The following is an 18,292-nucleotide window of genomic DNA, read 5'->3' as shown; positions in this document are numbered from 1 at the left end:
CTCAGTTCTCTTCCGGCACAGAAGCAATTCATCTCACTATTCAGGCTTTATGTGCAATTTCATGTTTTCTGTCTTACTTTTTTAGACTTTTTAAGAGTTAATATCTCACAATTCTGTTTGTGAGAAGAAAAAAAAATCTAATTGTGTGATAGAAAGTTGCAGTTTCATTCTGTGTTGGCGTTTCATACGTTTGTGTTCAGCTGTCACAGAAACATGATGATTCAGGTCTTTCAGGCTGGTTCTGGCTCAAGGCCTTCTGTCGTGTCTAATATGACACACATCTATAATCCAGACGTCAGACCCCCATAAAGCACGCTGTGGGCCGCTGATCTGCTGTAAGGCCTCTCTTAGCAGACAACACAGCTGTAGCGCAGACACGTTTCATTCTGCACATCAGAAAACAGACGTCTGCGTCGGGCGAGTCGTTTGAATGCGAGAATGAGGTTTTTAATTTGGCAGATTAGGAGCAGCAGCTGAATTAATCCTGTTATCAGCTCACAGCAGGCTGTGTGGGAGCGAGGAGGGGGCGGGGCTCCGGCGAGGAGGCGGAGCTCTGACACACACACACACAGCGCAGAGAAGAATGAAGGGAAATGTAATCTGTTGTTTCATATATGCTTGCAGTTCTATCACTAAAGAGAGCAGCTGCTGCTGGGGAGAACTCACTGTAATTAACATTTCAGCTCAGGCTTTGATTGATACGGCAAATGCAGCACGATTTAGGCCATTTTTATTAAGTGCTGATGCGTTTCTTTATTATGGTTTTATGTCTTTATTAGAGCTGTTTGTTAAGTCAAGCCTCATTTTTACGGTTGGTTATATTTCTTGGTAAGAAACCTCTTTGCAAACATATAGAGAAGCTCATTTACTCCGTAATTAATTAATATCAGTTAGCATATTTTCCTATTTATTTTATGTATTATTTTATTTTGTTTATATTCACTATATTTATTTTCTATATATATACATACATTCACACACACACAGTATGAGTACAATGTGTCATGTGTGTTTATAATCATATAAAGTGTATTAATTAATATAATTTTATTCAACATTATCTACATCTATATTATTTTTAATATTTTTTATATATTATTTAAATGTATATATTACACACACACACACACACAACATATATATATATATATATATATATATATATAAAATGTATATTTTTTTTTCTTAAAAATACTGTACATCGCTTTATATATTAATAAAAAAAATTAATAAAAAAATACTAAACTCACATGAATTTTTAATAATAATGCTAATTTGAAATTTGCTTCTACGGTCAACCTATATCAAAAACTAATCTAATGTAATCTAAACATTCATTGTTTATTATTATTTGAGTTTTTTTTTAAAAATATTAGTAAAGTGCATCATATATTTCTGGAAATCTGAATTGCATAGTTTTATATGTATTAATTTTCAGCTATATTTTTCTTGTCATCATCATAATTGAATTGTTTCCTCTCCTTGTCTTTCACACGATGATGATGATGTGATATTACACATTTTCAGACTGACAGAGTGAATGTGTGGTTGTGTTTCAGTGTCTTCGATCTTCAGCGTTCCCAGCGTTCGGTTACAGCCGGAGTCAGGTGTCAGCGTCCAGGTGTGTGGTCAGAGCAGAGCCTCGTCTGACAGCAAACACTGACCGGAGCAGACAGGTACCACACACTGACAGTCCCTCCACAGCTCTAAGAGCAGGTTTAATTCTGTACTCTGCTTTTTAATCAGTTTAATCAGTTTTGTACATTTTATTTTATTTAAGTGGATTTTGAGTACATGTACACATGTATGTTTTGAAAGAAGTCTCTTTATGGCTGAATTTATTTGATTAAAAATACAGTAAATACTCTAAAAAATTGAAATATTATTAAAATGTAAAACAGCTGTTTTCTATGTGGATATCTATTAAAGTGTAATTTATTTCTGTGATGCTCCGCTGTATTTTCAGCATCATTCCTCCAGTCTTCAGTGTCACATGATCTTCACAAATCATTCTGATTGGTTGCTTTTGCTGCTCAGTTATCATTAATACTGGTGATCAAATATGATTTCAATGATGAAAACAAAAAATAAAAAGAGTAAACTTATATTTTGACCATTTAAACATTGTAAGCTTCATTTTCTTTATGCAAATTACAATGTCTTGAGTTTGGGGGAAAAGTCACTTTTAACGATAATTCTCATTATATTCCATACAAGATATCAAAGCAAGTGGGGTTTAAATTCTTTAAATAATTTATTTATTTTTCAATTATACAATTTATATGTATTGTTATTATTGAAACTTCAAGAGCTAAATTTATTTGAAATATAAATATTTTGTATATGTCTTTACTGTCACTTTTGCTCCATTTAAAGCTGAATAAAAGTATTATTATCGTTTTTATTTATTTATTTTATTTTGTTTCTTGAGCAGCAAATGGAGACACTGAAGACTGGATGAATGATGCTGAAAATAAACTACAGTTTAACAAATAGATTTCACATAGAAAACAGTTATTTTAACTTATTATAATATTTTAAAATATTTACTGTAAAAATAAAAAACATTAAAATGTAAATGTTCCAAAATGCAGCCTTGGAGATCAGAAGAGACTTCTTTCAAATGTTTTTTACAAATCTTAATTTTTACACATTTCTGACTGGTGGTGTAAAGCAAGTAAATATTAAATAAGAATGATATATGTTTGCAGATTGTATTTTACCTTTTAATTGTTCAATATGTTTCCTGTCATTAGTCTGGTTTAAAAAAAGTGATCGGCTCTTTAACACGTTCATGAAGTGCAGGAATGAGAGTGAAGTGTTTTCTCCTCAGCATGCAGATGTTGCGGCGTGCGCGTGTGTGTGAGTGTGTGTGTGTGTGAGTGAGTGTGTGTGTGTGTGTGTGAGGCGTCGTGCTGCTCAGAAAGGAAGTCGCCCGCTGTGAGAGCGTGTCCTTCTCTCCGCTGTATTCATATTGAAATCACAGGCTTTGTGCTCGTCCGTCTCTAGCTGACAGACTCCTGGAGCTCCGAGACGCTCCTCTAATCCACACACGTCTGATTGAGACGCTCCAGACACAACACTTTCATCATCATCTCACACACATTACACGCAAGACGCTCTAAAGAGTATTTGACACTAAAGTCTGAATTCCATTTTATTACATGCAAAATAGCAAAGAAATTAGGAATAATTTGGAGCTCATTTTTAAATTTTTGAGATGGAAAAAAGTTATGAATATATATATAATGAAGACAAATATTTTGAGCCTATTTTAGAACAATTTATAATTATTACACTTCATTATTTTCTTTTAATAATATAAATTTCTCAATTTTTTGTTTTGGGGTGGAGTCATTTTTTAAAATGTCTAAATGTCATTATATCACTTGAAATATTTTATTTTAGGTGTATTTAAGAAAAATTTTCCTCATTTTCTTTATGCACAATATAATGGGTTTAATTATGGGAAAAATGTCAGCTTTAAAAAAAAAAAAAGATCTTATAATAGTAAATATAAAATATCAAAGCATGCAGTATTTTTTAATTTTTTTTTTTTTCCGTTTTCAAATGTCAAGCAAAAAATTATGAAAAGATGTCTGTTTGAAGTAAAAGGATAGATATAGTTTAAAATGATGATGGAAAATATTTAGAGCCTATTTTAGGACAATTAAAAAAAATTATGCAAAATATAACTTTTTATAAAAAAAAATTCAGTTTTAAAATATGCAATGAAAAGATAAAAAGAAAAATACATACTTTAGAATAAAAGAAAACATATTAGAACCTATTTTTAGAAGCATTTAAAATGTTTAGTCTTCATGCAAAACATTTCTTATTTTTTTCTTCTTCTGATTTTGGGGTTCGTTGTGATCTGGATGTGTTTTTGACAGGCTTCATCCATCTTTTCCTGTGCCGCTGTATGTTTGTGAGAGCAGAAGAGTCCTGATCTGTGCTTGTGTATTATTCATCAGAAGTGCTGTTTCTCAGGAAATCCCCAGCAGGCCTTTGAGCCGCTTTGAGAGCCGCTATTGAGGAAAGATGAAGCTTCGGCCGTCAGACTCTCACACAAACACACAATACCGTCAGAGACGAGGGTCAGCGCATCAAATTGGGGTCAGAAAAGATAGAAAAAGACTGGACCATCTATAGGTCTCTCTTTCTTTGTAGACTGGAAAGCCGTAGTTAATGTGAACGCTGTGCTGTCTGGAGGGAGATGTGTTCATGACACTGAAGTTTGGGAGAGTTGTGGCAGTCGTGCTGCTGATGCAAGAAGCCACCGATCAGCTGCAATGGCTTTGCATGTCATTAGCATAAATTAAGAGCCCAGAGGTGATTGGTTTGGACAGACTGGTTCAGTTGTGTATGTGCTGTGTGTGTAAAGTCTTTACGCTGCAGGAGATGTGTTTGTGTGCACAGTGTTTAACATGAAGAATTCATTTGATTTGTTTTATGTGTGTGTGTGTGTGTGTGTATGTATGTATGTGTGTGTGTGTGTGTGTCTATACATGTGTGTGTGTGTGTGTGTGTGTGTGTGTGAGTGAGTGAGTGAGTGTGTGTGTGTGTGTGTGTGTGTGTGTGTGTGAGTGAGTGAGTGATTGTGTGTGTGTGTGTGTGTTTGTTTTATACATGTGTGTGTGTGTGATTGTGAGTGAGTGAGTGTGTGCGTGTGATTCTGTTTATCTATGCATGTGTGAGAGTGTGTGTGTGTGAGTGTAAGTGTGTGTGTGTGTGTGTGTGTGCGTGTATGTATGTGTGTGGGTGTGTGTGTGTGTGTGTGTCTCTGTGTGTGAGTGAGTGTGTGTGTGTGTCTGTGTGTGTGTGTGTGTGTGTGTGTGTGTGTCTGTGTGTGTCTGTGTGTGTGAGAGTGTGTGTGTATAATGTCATGGGTATGACACAGGTATTACAAGGAGAGGGTTACTTATTAGCACATAACCCATGTCCCCATTTTTCAAAACACTTATAAATCATACAGAATGAGTTTTTTTGAGAAAGTAAAAATGCACAAAGTTTCCTGTGAGGGTTAGGGTTAGGTGTAGGGTTGGTGAAGGACCATAGAATATACAGTTTGTACAGAATAAAAACCATTACACCTATGGGATGAACACACTTTACACAAAAACAAACATGTGCGTGTGTATGTGTGTGTGTATGTGTGTGTGCATGTGCGTGTGATTCTGTTTATCTATGCATGTGTGAGAGAGTGTGTGTGTGTGAGTGTAAGTATGTGTGTGCGTGTGTGTGTGTGTGTGTGTGTCCATATGTGTGTGCTTGTGTGTGTGTGTGTGTGTGTGTGTGTGTCCATATGTGTGTGCTTGTGTGTGTGTGTGTCCATATGTGTGTGCTTGTGTGTGTGTGTGTGTGTGTGAGTGAGTGAGTGTGTGTGTGTGCGTGTGTGTGTGTGTGTGTGTGTGTGTGTGTGTTGGCAGTGGTTTGTCTGGGTCAGTTGGCTGGAGTCACAGGTCTGCAGCTCCAGTAACTCTTTGAAGATAAACACCACAAACAGACGACCGGTGTGTACAGCAGCCAGCTGTTTATCACACACACAACTGGCACAGACAACACCTCAAAGTGTGTGTGTGTATGTGTGTGTGCACATCAGAAGGTCAGAGACTGATGGACTGCAGCAGACTGATTCTGATTGGCTCTCAGACATCAGTCCGTCTGTTCTTCATGTGGAGGATGATAGTGAGTGTTTATCACGAGAGAGCTCCTTCAGCTCACTCTGGACATTTAGATATCAAGTGATATGATGCTGCACACACAGACTCACACTAAAATACTGAGTAATAATGAAACGTTATTTATTGTGGTGTCAGAAAGCCATCGAGCTTGAGCCAATGGAGGGAAAAAAGAAAATCACACGTGTGTGGGGGGGGGTGTTTCCCACAGGCAGGTGTTTCCCTCTCACACACACACACACACACACACACACACAGAGGAGCTGCGCTGCTTGATTTCATGTGTAATTTGTTGGTCACCAGAGACACTAATGATATGCGTGGTGGAGGATGGGGGCGGAGCTCTGAATGGCTCATTAGCATAAGCTCCAGTGTCAGTGTGTGCTTCTCTGTTTCTCACTCTAGAAGAAACCACTGTAACATACAGACTCAGCTGAATTCATGATTAGTGTGTGTGTGTGTGTGTGTGTGTGTGTGTGTGTGTGTGTGTGTGTGTGTGTGTGTGTGTGTGTGTGTGTTCCGATGGCAGGTGCAGTTGTGCATGTGTTCCAGGCAGATGGTGAAATCTCTGAGCTTCAACCAAACTGGAGCATCTTTAAAAAGATCTGTGTGATTATTCCCTCGTTTTATTCAAACAAGTGTCCCGAAGATTCCCTCCTCTGCTAGGCTGGCTGGATGGAGTTCCTCTTCTGTAATTACATCTCTGAGCTGCTGTGTGAGAGTCTACAGGCAAAGACATCGCAAGTGTTTCGATCAGGCACTAAGTGTCACTGCATCTTAGCGGCCGCGTCTCAATCATAATGCATTGCATTTACAGATGAAAGTGTGTTGTGGATGAGGAGGCATCCGACAGCGGCCCACACATGCGTGCGTGTGTGTGTGTGTGTGTGTGTGTGTGTGTGTGTGTGTCAGACAGGCGGAGGGTAATTATCCACCCGTACAGATCAGTGTGTCAAACCGCAGCGCTCCAGCACACACACAAACTCTCCCAAACCCAAACAAAACAAGCACACTCTCTAGAAGTCTGATGATGCTGTGTCTACACAGCGACGCGTCTGAGTTACAGATGAGAATCATGACAGATATCAGGTGATTATCACACACATCAGCTGCTGACAGAGACACAGACACCTGTGAGATACACACACACACTTTCACCCCTCAAAGTGTGTGTGTGTGTGTGTGTATAGTGCATGAAAACCCAGTCTGACATGTATCTGTTCTGGTTCTGTCTACCATCTATCGTTTGTTCTTTTGTTCTCTATAATGTTCATTTATTCTGTTCTATCTATCTATGGTTCGTTTGATCTCGTCTGTTGTTTGTTCATTCATTCTATCACTCTGTCTAAATACCTGTCATTCTATCTATCTGTCTGTCTTCTTTACATGTAAAATAACATAAATCAGTCCTAGCTCTATCTGCTCCAGTCCAGTATAAAAGGCAGGCGTTCATCTGTTGATGATGATGATGATGATATTGAGGTCTGTGTGTGTTTCATATGAATGCTGTGTTGTGTGAAGTGTGTTTTGTGTGTGTGTGGTGCGGTGGGTTTTTAGTGGCGCAGTGGGATCAGCTTCACTCTCGCTCAGGGAGTTTCTTTATCAGGATCACGCAGGACAGGAAGGTAAAGGAGACAGAGAAAACGCTTTCTGACAGCTGCGCCGTGAGACTCTCAGAGCGTTCCTGACACACACACACACACACAGTTATTGTGTGAATACAGACTGTATTTAAAGCACATTAGTCTCTCTTCATGAGGCTGAATAGATCGGCCGAAATCCATTAGACTGAATCCAGAGGTTTAGAGATTATTCACCTCCATTCTTCACCTCAGCGTCTAAAAATACTGCAGTGTGGCTCTGTTCCAATACCTAGTGAGCTCCCTACATAGACAGCATATCGAGTTCTCTTTGTAGAGCTCCTCATGTCAAGGCTTCAAGAAATTAAATTATGCTGCTATATTAGACACCTTACTTTTGCCAAATTCTAAGGGAGCATCCCATTCATCCTCTGAAGATTAAGTATAAAAAATCAATAAGACAAAGCCAGTAGATATATATATATATATGTATATATACTGCTTGCTTTTTATTGTATTTTATATTTACCTCAGAATAATTCTCTCTCTCTCTCTCTCTCTCTCTCTCTCTCTCTCTATATATATATATATATATATCATGAGGTAAATATAAAATACAGTAAAAAAATTAAGCAGTACAAAGTGAAGAACAGAAAAAAATAGTTTAAAAAATGTAAGATGGAAGATAAAATTTGAAATAGAAATAATGAATACAATACAAATAGTTTAATATTTAATATTACATATTTTAAGTTAAATTCTACCCTAAAGTCTTGCATATTCATTTATATAATTATTTCACAAACATTTTAATTTTTTAAAATTTATTAAATAATAAATTAAGGGAATAGTTGATCGAGCAAATGAAGAAAAATAACGAAAACATATATTTACAAATATTTTAATCTTAAAATATGCACACATTCACTCTTAACCTTAAAAATGTATGGTACATTTTTATTTTAACTATGAATTGCTTGAGGAGCCTATATTTTAAATTAAAAATGGTTTGACAGAAAAGTTAGTTTGCATCACTGAATATCACTGTCAGCTGTTTTTATATGGCGAAAAAAGTTGTCAAATATAACATGTTGATCTACTTGTGTAACTCAAACTCACTGTTAAACAAATGATAACGTATGTTTACTCATTCATTTTGACATCTACACATCAGAAGAATGATGTCATCCATCTGATTATTCATGCTGATCTTGAGCTTTACAGACACTGAGTGGACAGTTACTCTCACAAATCATGTTCAGAACATTTCTCCTCAAAATATGATGCAAATACAGTTTTGCGTGTGAGATTGACTGCGGGCGTCTGGCTGCTTCGACTCTGTTCGCTCTGGTTTAGTTGTGTTATTGTCAGTAATGGTGCACCAGCAGTGCAACACAAACTCTGCTCACTGATTGTTTTAATCGAAGGCTTTTCTCGCCGCAGATATCAGCTCTTTGGGGTTTTTGTCTCTCCTGATGAACACTGAGAGTGAGATTCTGAAGGAATGAATGCATTATTCATGCGGCTGGATAATCTTTAATTAACAGTTTGCTTGGCATTGTGCAGGGAATAAATGTGTGCTTTTCCTAGCATTCACTCGCAGCACGCTTGATTTATCAAAGGCTGTGGCTCCGCCCACCAGAGCATCATTTGCATAATGCCAGCGGTGGAGGGATGCAATTAAACGCAGGAATCTCCTCACTTACAGAACCAATATTTGCACTTTCTGTGATTCCCTCTTCTGACCCGTGTAAAGCTGTCTTCTCTCTCACTGACTGACCGCTGCTCAATTTGTTTCGCCGTCTGATGTGAATAATTGATCTGCTCTTCAGATTCTGATCTTATTTTTGCTGTGTGATGCTGGGAAACATGAAATATTGACCTGCTGGGCTCTGGGTCCGGAGGATGTGTGATGAATGAGAATGAAGCTGCTGGCGTGTGAAATCAAAGCACATATGTGATTTAAACACATGTGAAACACACAGACAGATGGTCATGGATTAACTCAGCGTGCTGGTACTGCGGTGCACTGATTTCATGCATAGTTGTTGGGTCTCGAGGTGTGTATGTTTGCGTTATAAGGCTCATCTGGACTTCAGGGTTCAAACTTTATAAGTTTAACTCACTCCAGTCGGCTGAAAGCATTAAGACACACTCTCACATTTAACTCATTTCAGCTGCATCCCCCGCCCACGGTGTCCTCTGATTGGTCTGTTGTGTTGGATTGACAGGGCAAAAATCTGTTCTGTTGATCGTTTTATATATTGTTTGTTTGTTCTATCTATCCACCATTAGTTCTATCATTTAGAACCATAGTTCTATCTATTCTTCTGTTCATTCTATCATTTATTATATATATTGTTTGTTTTATCTGTCTGTCCGTCCGTCCATCCATTATTTATCCATCCATCCATCCATCCATCTATCCATCCATCCATTATCTATCTTTCCATCCATCGATCTATCCATCCATCCATCCATCTATCCATCCATCCATTATCTATCTTTCCATCCATCCATCCATCCATCTAATCATCCATCCATTTATCCATCCATCCAATATCTATCCATCCATCCATTATCTATCTATCCATCCATCCATACATCCATCCATCTATCGATCTAACCATCCATCCATACATTTATCCATCCATCCATTATCTATCCATCCATCCATCTATTAATCTATCATCCATCCATCTATCCATCCATCCATCTATCGATCTATCCATCCATCCATTTATCCATCCATCCATTATCTATCTATCCATCTATCCATCCACCCATCCATCCATCCATTATCTATCTTTCCATCCATCCATCCTTCAATCTATCCATCCATCCATCCATCCATTTATCCATCCATCCATTATCTATCCATCCATCCTTCCATCTATCGATCTAACCATCCATCCATCCATTTATCCATCCATCCATTATCTATCCATCCATCCATTATCTATCAAACATCCATCCATCTATTGATCTATCCATCCATACATCCATTTATCCATCCATCCATTATCTATCTATCCATCTATCCATCCATCCATCCATCCATCCATTTATCCATCCATACATTATCTATCTATCCATCTATCCATCCACCCACCCATCCATCCATCCATCCATCCATTTATCCATCCATCCATTATCTATCCATCCATCCATTATCTATCAAACATCCATCCATTTATCGATCTATCCATCCATCCATCCATCCATCTATCGATCTATCCATCCATCCATCCATTTATCCATCCATACATTATCTATCTATCCATCTATCCATCCACCCATCCATCCATTATCCATCCATCCATCTATTGATCTATCTATCCATCTATCCATCCATCCTTCCATCTATCGATCTAACCATCCATCTATCTATCTATCTATCTATCTATACTTTCTTCTATCGATCCAACCATCCATCCATTTATCCATCCATCCATCCATTTATCCATCCAGGCCAAAGTAAGGTCCTGATATGAACCTGCTGTTCGTTACAGAGGCATTAACACTCCTCCAGAAATATCCCGAATCAGCATCCCACAGAAAATAGACTTCAGATGCAGAAATCGTGCCTGAAATATGAATATTCTTTGCAGGACTCCTAAATGCTGAAGCCGCATCGCTGCAGAATAAATCAAACGCGTTACAGTGTGTCAGATTGTAAATATATGTAAATATGCAACCAATTTCCCAAGCAGATTTCCTCTTTTCCAACCCCTCCCTCATTTTTATTCATGACCTGTAATTCATTAAACTGTGTGCATCGTTAAGCACACACAAAATAGGTTAATTAATACACTTGACGATAAACCAGTGCAGCATGGGGTCGGTGCTGAACTACATTCTCATCACCAGAGCTCTTAGAGACTCACTCTGACTTTGTACTTATTTCTGCTACATCTTAAAAGTGATTCTGGCCTTTAGAGGCTGTTAAAACTTCCCACAACATGCTGATTTAAAGCAGGTGAAGATAAATGTACCTGACATTGTTTATGAGTGGATAAACTACGATTCCCATGATGCACTGCAATCGCTGTACTCAAAACATGATTTCATCATGGCGTTTCCAGGCATCTGAGAGCTGATTCTCACAGATTCAGATCCATCGAGCTGCTGCGCGACCATCTGTGTGTGTGTGTGTGTGTGTCCAAATCAGGTCTTTACTCAGCTCATGCCCCATTAGTCAAAACCCAGAATGCTCTGCACACATGTGGCTCAGGGTTGAATTAAAGGCTGATTATGCAGAGTGCTGCAGTTTCTTCCTGTAATTTCCATCTATTAATTCATCCTTTAGCTGAAATGTAGCATGTGGATAGCACAGTGTTAGCATAGCCTCAGTCTGAAGTAGTTAGCTGTTTTTTATCATTATTATATCAGCTGTTCTCAGTACAAATGTCCTCTGACTGGAGTTTTAGCGTCTCTAACCTGTTTCTCTTGTTGATGGAATGACCTTTGGTTTTATTTGGCGATGTCTTTGTTTAGTTCAGTCGTATGTGAGTCTCTCTTCTGCTTAATTTCCTCACTAAATTCAGCCGTTAAGGACACAATAAGTGCTCTTCAGTGGCATTCCTGCTTTGGTTTGTAGATCTAATCGTGTCTTTTTCATGCATTCCTTCCATTCTGTTTGGTTAAGTTGCATCTAACGGCCAAACGATCCTCAGCAGACGATTGCTGGCTCTCTCTCTGGCTCCGCTTTTTTGTGTCTTGCGGTCAGGCTTCTCTATTTCCCTCCCCAGCAGACGGTCTGTCGTTTCCACTAATGAAGTGACACCACACTGCCCCCAAACATGCAGCCGTGTTTTAAGCCAAACCATAATCATACGCTTGAGAGAAAGATTCCAGAGCCCAGAGAAAAAGCATGCATCTCGGAAACCCAGAGGAAGACAGACTGACCGCTGTTCTTCTACTCTTTCTGATAAGTTAAACATGCACTATAGTTTCAGTCATGAGAATTGAAATCTATAACGTTAGGTTATCGATTTCATGCTTTTTCTACAAGGTTGTAGGTTCGATTCTCACTGCATGCATGAAATAATCAAATGTATAACTTGAATTCATTGTAAGTCACTTTGCATGAAAGCATCTCCGAGATACATAGATGCAAATGCAGATGTAATTGAAAGAACGTCATACTTTCAATAATCAGTGGAAGGTTTTAATGCATTTGCACCAAGAAATGATTCGTGCTGATATTGTGGTAAACTCCACTTGAAATCTGCGTTTGCAGAGGTTTGTATTACGAAAGACGTGCACAGATATATCGATCACAGTCAGAGCAGGAGTGTGTGTTAAAGAAGCAGCAGGTCGTCGTGGGGTTGTGTGTCAGACGGAGCCTGTCTTTGTTTGACTGACAGCCGGCTGTTTGATGTTGATCCAGGAGAGAGGCCCGAGGCTGGGCTGAGCGTCAGATCCTGCACCGCATTGATCTGCTTCAGTCCGGCTGACCGGAACGACCGCGTGTTTGTTTGCCGCGTGGCTGAAGGGCGTTTCTGACGGATAAACAGAAGCTGGAGAGAATGTACAGAACTCGATTGAGTCAACAGAGCGAACACGTCTTTCACGACTCATGTAGTCTTTATATTTCAGATCATATTGCTAAATCTGGTTTATTTGTTCAAATAGCTTTTCAGGCTAATATATATTAGTGCTGTTAAATGATTAATCGCATCCAAAATATAATTTTTTGCATAATATGCACTGTGTATATTTATATAAATACAAACACATGTAGATATTTCAGACAAATATGTTTATATATTTAATATATTTCTATATAAAAATGTATATTTTTACGTGTAAAGAAACATGAACCTCATATCTTGATGTTTTTTATAAACAAGGTTTATGGTTAATAGAAACATATTTGATGTTTTGGTTTGATTTGAGGGAATAATGCTTTAAATGTTTCTTCAGAATGTCTTTTTGGGGGCTTGAACATTTTAGGTCCCATTGATTTTATATCACAGACAGCTGAAGCATTGTTTGTGGTCTGCAGATGAAAGAAAGTCATACAGGTTTGGAACAATTTTAGACTTGAATGATAAAAGAGCTTTAATTTTTGGTTGAAATATCCCTTTAAACATCTCTATTTTATCAAGTCTGGGTTGGAAAAGCTTGAAAAGCCCTCATTCATTATCTATGTCAAATCATTGGATCCTTTATTATTTCAAAACAGCTGCAGCCTAAATCAAACACAATGGCATTCGAGCCTCATAAAGTGCAGTTGTTTTTGGCACTGAATATGCATTTCCAGAGTCAAATATTCACAGATTTCATATGCATTTAATGGTTTTGATACATAAGTTACAAGTTCTCATTATTGATCACTTCACGCTGTGGAAAAGCCCTTTTAAGAGTTGCCAGAGAAGCTTTAATGATCACCTCCTGCTCTCGCTGTGGCTCCAGAAGACCTCAGCGTGTGTTTCACCAAACCACATCCATGTATAAATATATTAAAGGTGTAGTTCACCCCAGAACTACAGAACTGTTATTTATTCATCCTCAGGTCATGGTAAAATGCATATCGAATGGACCTTATTTACTGCTAAAGCTTTGAATTCAGATTCAATTCATGGCTCGTTGATGCATCAATCTTGGTTTGATGTCACTGAGTGCAAAACATCACCATGTGTCAGAACTCAGTGTGACATGCTGCTGAATATTTTGGGTGCCAAATGAGATTTCAGAGCCTCAGTGAATTTGCATTTGTGTCTGTTCATCACTTGAAGCATCATAGGACTTCAGAAGACCTCCAGTGTAGAGTATGAGTCTTATGTCAGGATGCTATTATGGTGCTTTTCACCCTTTTGGAGCTGAATTATTTCTTTAAGAGAAATTTGTGTTGTTTAAGAGAAATCAGTTTGACAACCGCATAGCAACACCCTGGAAACCACCAAAACACACTGGCAATTGCATAGCAACACCCTGGAAACCACCTAAACACACTGGCAACTGCATAGCAACACCCTGGAAACCACCAAAACACACTAGTAATCGCATAGCAACACCCCGGAAAACACCCAAACACACTAGTAATCGCATAGCAACACCCCGGAAACCACCCAAACACACTAGTAATCGCATAGCAACACCCCGGAAAACACCCAAACGCACTAGTAATCGCATAGCAACACCCCGGAAACCAACCAAACACACTAGTAATCGCATAGCAACACCCCGGAAAACACCCAAACACACTAGTAATCGCATAGCAACACCCCGGAAACCACCCAAACACACTAGTAATCGCATAGCAACACCCCGGAAAACACCCAAACACACTAGTAATCGCATAGCAACACCCCGGAAAACACCCAAACACACTAGTAATCGCATAGCAACACCCCGGAAAACACCCAAACACACTAGTAATCGCATAGCAACACCCCGGAAAACACCCAAACACACTAGTAATCGCACAGCAACACCCCGGAAAACACCCAAACGCACTAGTAATCGCATAGCAACACCCCGGAAACCACCCAATCGCACTAGTAATCGCATAGCAACACCCCGGAAAACACCCAAACACACTAGTAATCGCATAGCAACACCCAGGAAAACACCCAATCGCACTAGTAATCGCATAGCAACACCCCGGAAACCACCCAAACACACTAGTAATCTCATAGCAACACCCCGGAAAACACCCAAACACACTAGTAATCGCATAGCAACACCCCGGAAACCACCCAATCGCACTAGTAATCGCATAGCAACACCCCGGAAAACACCCAAACACACTAGTAATCGCATAGCAACACCCAGGAAAACACCCAAACACACTAGTAATCGCATAGCAACACCCAGGAAAACACCCAAACACACTAGTAATCGCATAGCAACACCCTGGAAACCACCCAAACACACTAGTAATCGCATAGCAACACCCTGGAAACCACCCAATCGCACTAGTAATCGCATAGCAACACCCCGGAAAACACCCAAACACACTAGTAATCGCATAGCAACACCCCGGAAACCACCCAATCGCACTAGTAATCGCATAGCAACACCCCGGAAAACACCCAAACACACTAGTAATCGCATAGCAACACCCAGGAAAACACCCAAACACACTAGTAATCGCATAGCAACACCCAGGAAAACACCCAAACACACTAGTAATCGCATAGCAACACCCCGGAAACCACCCAATCGCACTAGTAATCGCATAGCAACACCCCGGAAAACACCCAAACACACTAGTAATCGCATAGCAACACCCCAGAAAACACCCAAACACACTAGTAATCGCATAGCAACACCCAGGAAACCAACCAAACGCACTAGTAATCGCATAGCAACACCCTGGAAAACACCCAAACACACTAGTAATCGCATAGCAACACCCTGGAAACCACCCAAACACACTAGTAATCGCATAGCAACACCCCGGAAACCACCCAAACACACTAGTAATCGCATAGCAACACCCCGGAAACCACCCAAACACACTAGTAATCGCATAGCAACACCCCGGAAACCACCCAATCGCACTAGCAACTTCATAACAACACCCTGGAAACCATGCAAACACAAGTAAAACCCTAGCAACCACATAGCAGTGCACTGAAATCACCCCAACATTGTGTTTCCAGCTTTTTCTCAGTATGGAGCTCTGCTCGTGGTGTTCCAGCAGCAGCTGTAGTGTTTCGTGTGTGCTGAGAGTCTCTCTGGCTCTATAGTCTGAGTGATTTGTGGAGATTATGAAGATCTGCTGTGAGGAGACTGTATTGTCAGCAGGACTCCTGATGGATGGATCTTTATATTCCTCCGTCACTCCGTCCTCTACGTCAGTGGGAATTTCCCAGACTTTAATCTGCAATCTTTTATAGATCTATGGGCAGCTGTAGTGTTGGGCATGGAAAAAATGATTGTGTTTCCCTGCAGAAGCTTTCAGCTGTTTTCAGTCTCACAGCGAGAGCTTTTATAATGTCCATGTGTCTCTAATGCTGTAGGTTAAAATACTTTCCTTATTCAGCCTTACTAGCCATTCAAATCATCATTGTCAATCTAACAGTTTTTTACTCATAGTATTTCATGTTTTGACTTTTCTTTCTTTTTTCTTTTTTTGTGCTTTTGTCCTTTTTATTATACTTATACTTTTATTTTATTTCATTTCAGCTCTGTGTCAGTCAATGAAAACCCTAGAATTCATAGCTTGTCATAAAAATGTTGCAATGCAAAAAACAGGATTTCCTTATGCAAAAAAATATATTGTAGTTGTAGTGATGTTTGAGTATAATATGGACCGATATGTTCTTCAGTCAGGTCACACACTTAAGCCATGAGCACAGAGCTAAAACAACTTTCCCATGGTGCACTGAGCCGCACACAGATGCACATCATCATTTAGTCTTCCTGTCAAAAGATGTTTTGAAGAATGTCTGTGTTGCTGTTTAGAATGAAAATTGACAGTGATTTATACTCTAAAGCTCCAGAAAGATCATATCAGTGCTTTATAATCTAATGTAATATTTGTGTAAGGAACAGACTTAAATATTTGTAGATGTCATGTGAAAATTATTTTTAGAGTTTCTGCAGAGTTGAGAGTAGTGTGTGTTGCTGTATTTCTGCTTAAATGTTGAACAAAAGGGATGCAAGCATTTTTTCCATTTTCTTTTGCCAAGGGAACCCATTTTAAGTTCAAGATGGCTTAAAACAAACTGTTTTTAATGATAGTATTCTATAAATCCTTTTTTAAGCTTTTATTTTTCTGCTTTCAGTTTTCATTTTAGTTTTAGTAATGTTGTGTGCCATTTACCATTTCGTTTTTTCTTTTTTTGCCATTTTATTTCTTTTTTTCCTATGCCAATTTATTTTTAACTTCAGTTTTAGTTTATAATATTTATGCTTCAAGTAATAATTCAATAATATTTATATTTTATTTTGCTAAAGACTGTTTTTAACTTATCGACCGCGATGAACTGTAATAATAATGTTTAAAGCAAGTTTAATTTTTTCACATAATATTTATATTTTATTTCATTTTACTTCATTTGATGTTTTAAATGGATTAAGTTTTAGTAATATTATGTTCTTTTTTAATTTTGTATTAGATTTTTTTATGTTTATATTTAGCTTCAATTTACATTTATTTTATTTTTTAAATGTAATTTTATTTTATTGTTAGTCATTTTGGTACTTCAACATTATGCAACATTTCTCATTTTTGTTTATTTAACTTTATTTCATCTTTAGATTATTTTTCTTTAGTTTAGTAACTAAGGGCCAAGGCAAAATTTCACATTTTTATTAGTTTTTGAATTTGTTACATTTGACAGTTCAAATTTTTAATGTTCAAAGGGGGAAAAAAATCATTCATATTTTAAACATTACATTTTAACAGTTTTTTCATTCCTGGACAAAAAGAATGTTGATTTGATTTCAAGTCAGAGACATTGCCATGTCAACTTGTGACTCGACCAATCACGTGAGTTTGGGGCGGGACTTTTTGTCTACATGGCCAATGACAATCGAGTTTGTGAAACTGATTTTTTTCAACTGTGTTTGGTGACTCTTACTGAGCAGAACTTGATTTTAACAAGCTGTTTAGTTGAAAGGTTTAATCCACTGCCTTCACTATAAAGCTGTCACTAGTGAGGAGCACTTTATTGACTTTCATAGCAGCGATGGAGGAGGTCATTAAAATGAAAATGAACAGCGCTGACGTGCTGGAGTCGCGTCCTGGCCCAAACACAGCATTCCTGCGCATTTAATGACTGGAAACTTTTCAGTGCACTTTAAATCCTCACTGGTAATTAAATTTGCACTTTTAAGAAAATGGAAAGTAATCCAAGTGTGTTCATTAAAGCGATTGGAAATCTTTTCTGAGATGTGCAAACACTCACAGCCGTATTAAAACGTCAGCGCAGTGTGTGTGTGTGTGTGTGCCGTTTAATGGCGGTCTGACTCACATAATTACACGCTTTGAGATGTGACGAGGCCCGTGTCGGCAGGGGTCAGAGGTCACAGAAGGGGCCCGTCTGCTGGCGGAGGACTATAGGAGCCCTT

General features: G+C 38.5%; 1 protein-coding gene across 2 annotated transcripts in view; it reads left to right on the top strand.

Annotated features, from left to right (window-relative positions):
• The window catches only part of cdk14 (cyclin dependent kinase 14), a 155,387-nt gene that overhangs the window by 129,834 nt on the left and 7,261 nt on the right, over window positions 1–18,292 (top strand). For both annotated transcript variants that reach the window (XM_026283415.1, XM_026283416.1), the window contains one exon: window positions 1,560–1,676. In XM_026283415.1, the coding sequence (XP_026139200.1) occupies window positions 1,560–1,663 (104 nt within the window). In that variant the 3' untranslated portion in view covers window positions 1,664–1,676. The remainder of the gene's footprint in view (window positions 1–1,559; window positions 1,677–18,292) is intronic.

Source organism: Carassius auratus, chromosome 16 (assembly GCF_003368295.1).
Source record: "Carassius auratus strain Wakin chromosome 16, ASM336829v1, whole genome shotgun sequence".
NCBI lineage: Eukaryota > Metazoa > Chordata > Actinopteri > Cypriniformes > Cyprinidae > Carassius > Carassius auratus.
Note: the sequence above shows the minus strand (reverse complement) of the source record. Positions and strands in the feature narration are given on the sequence as shown.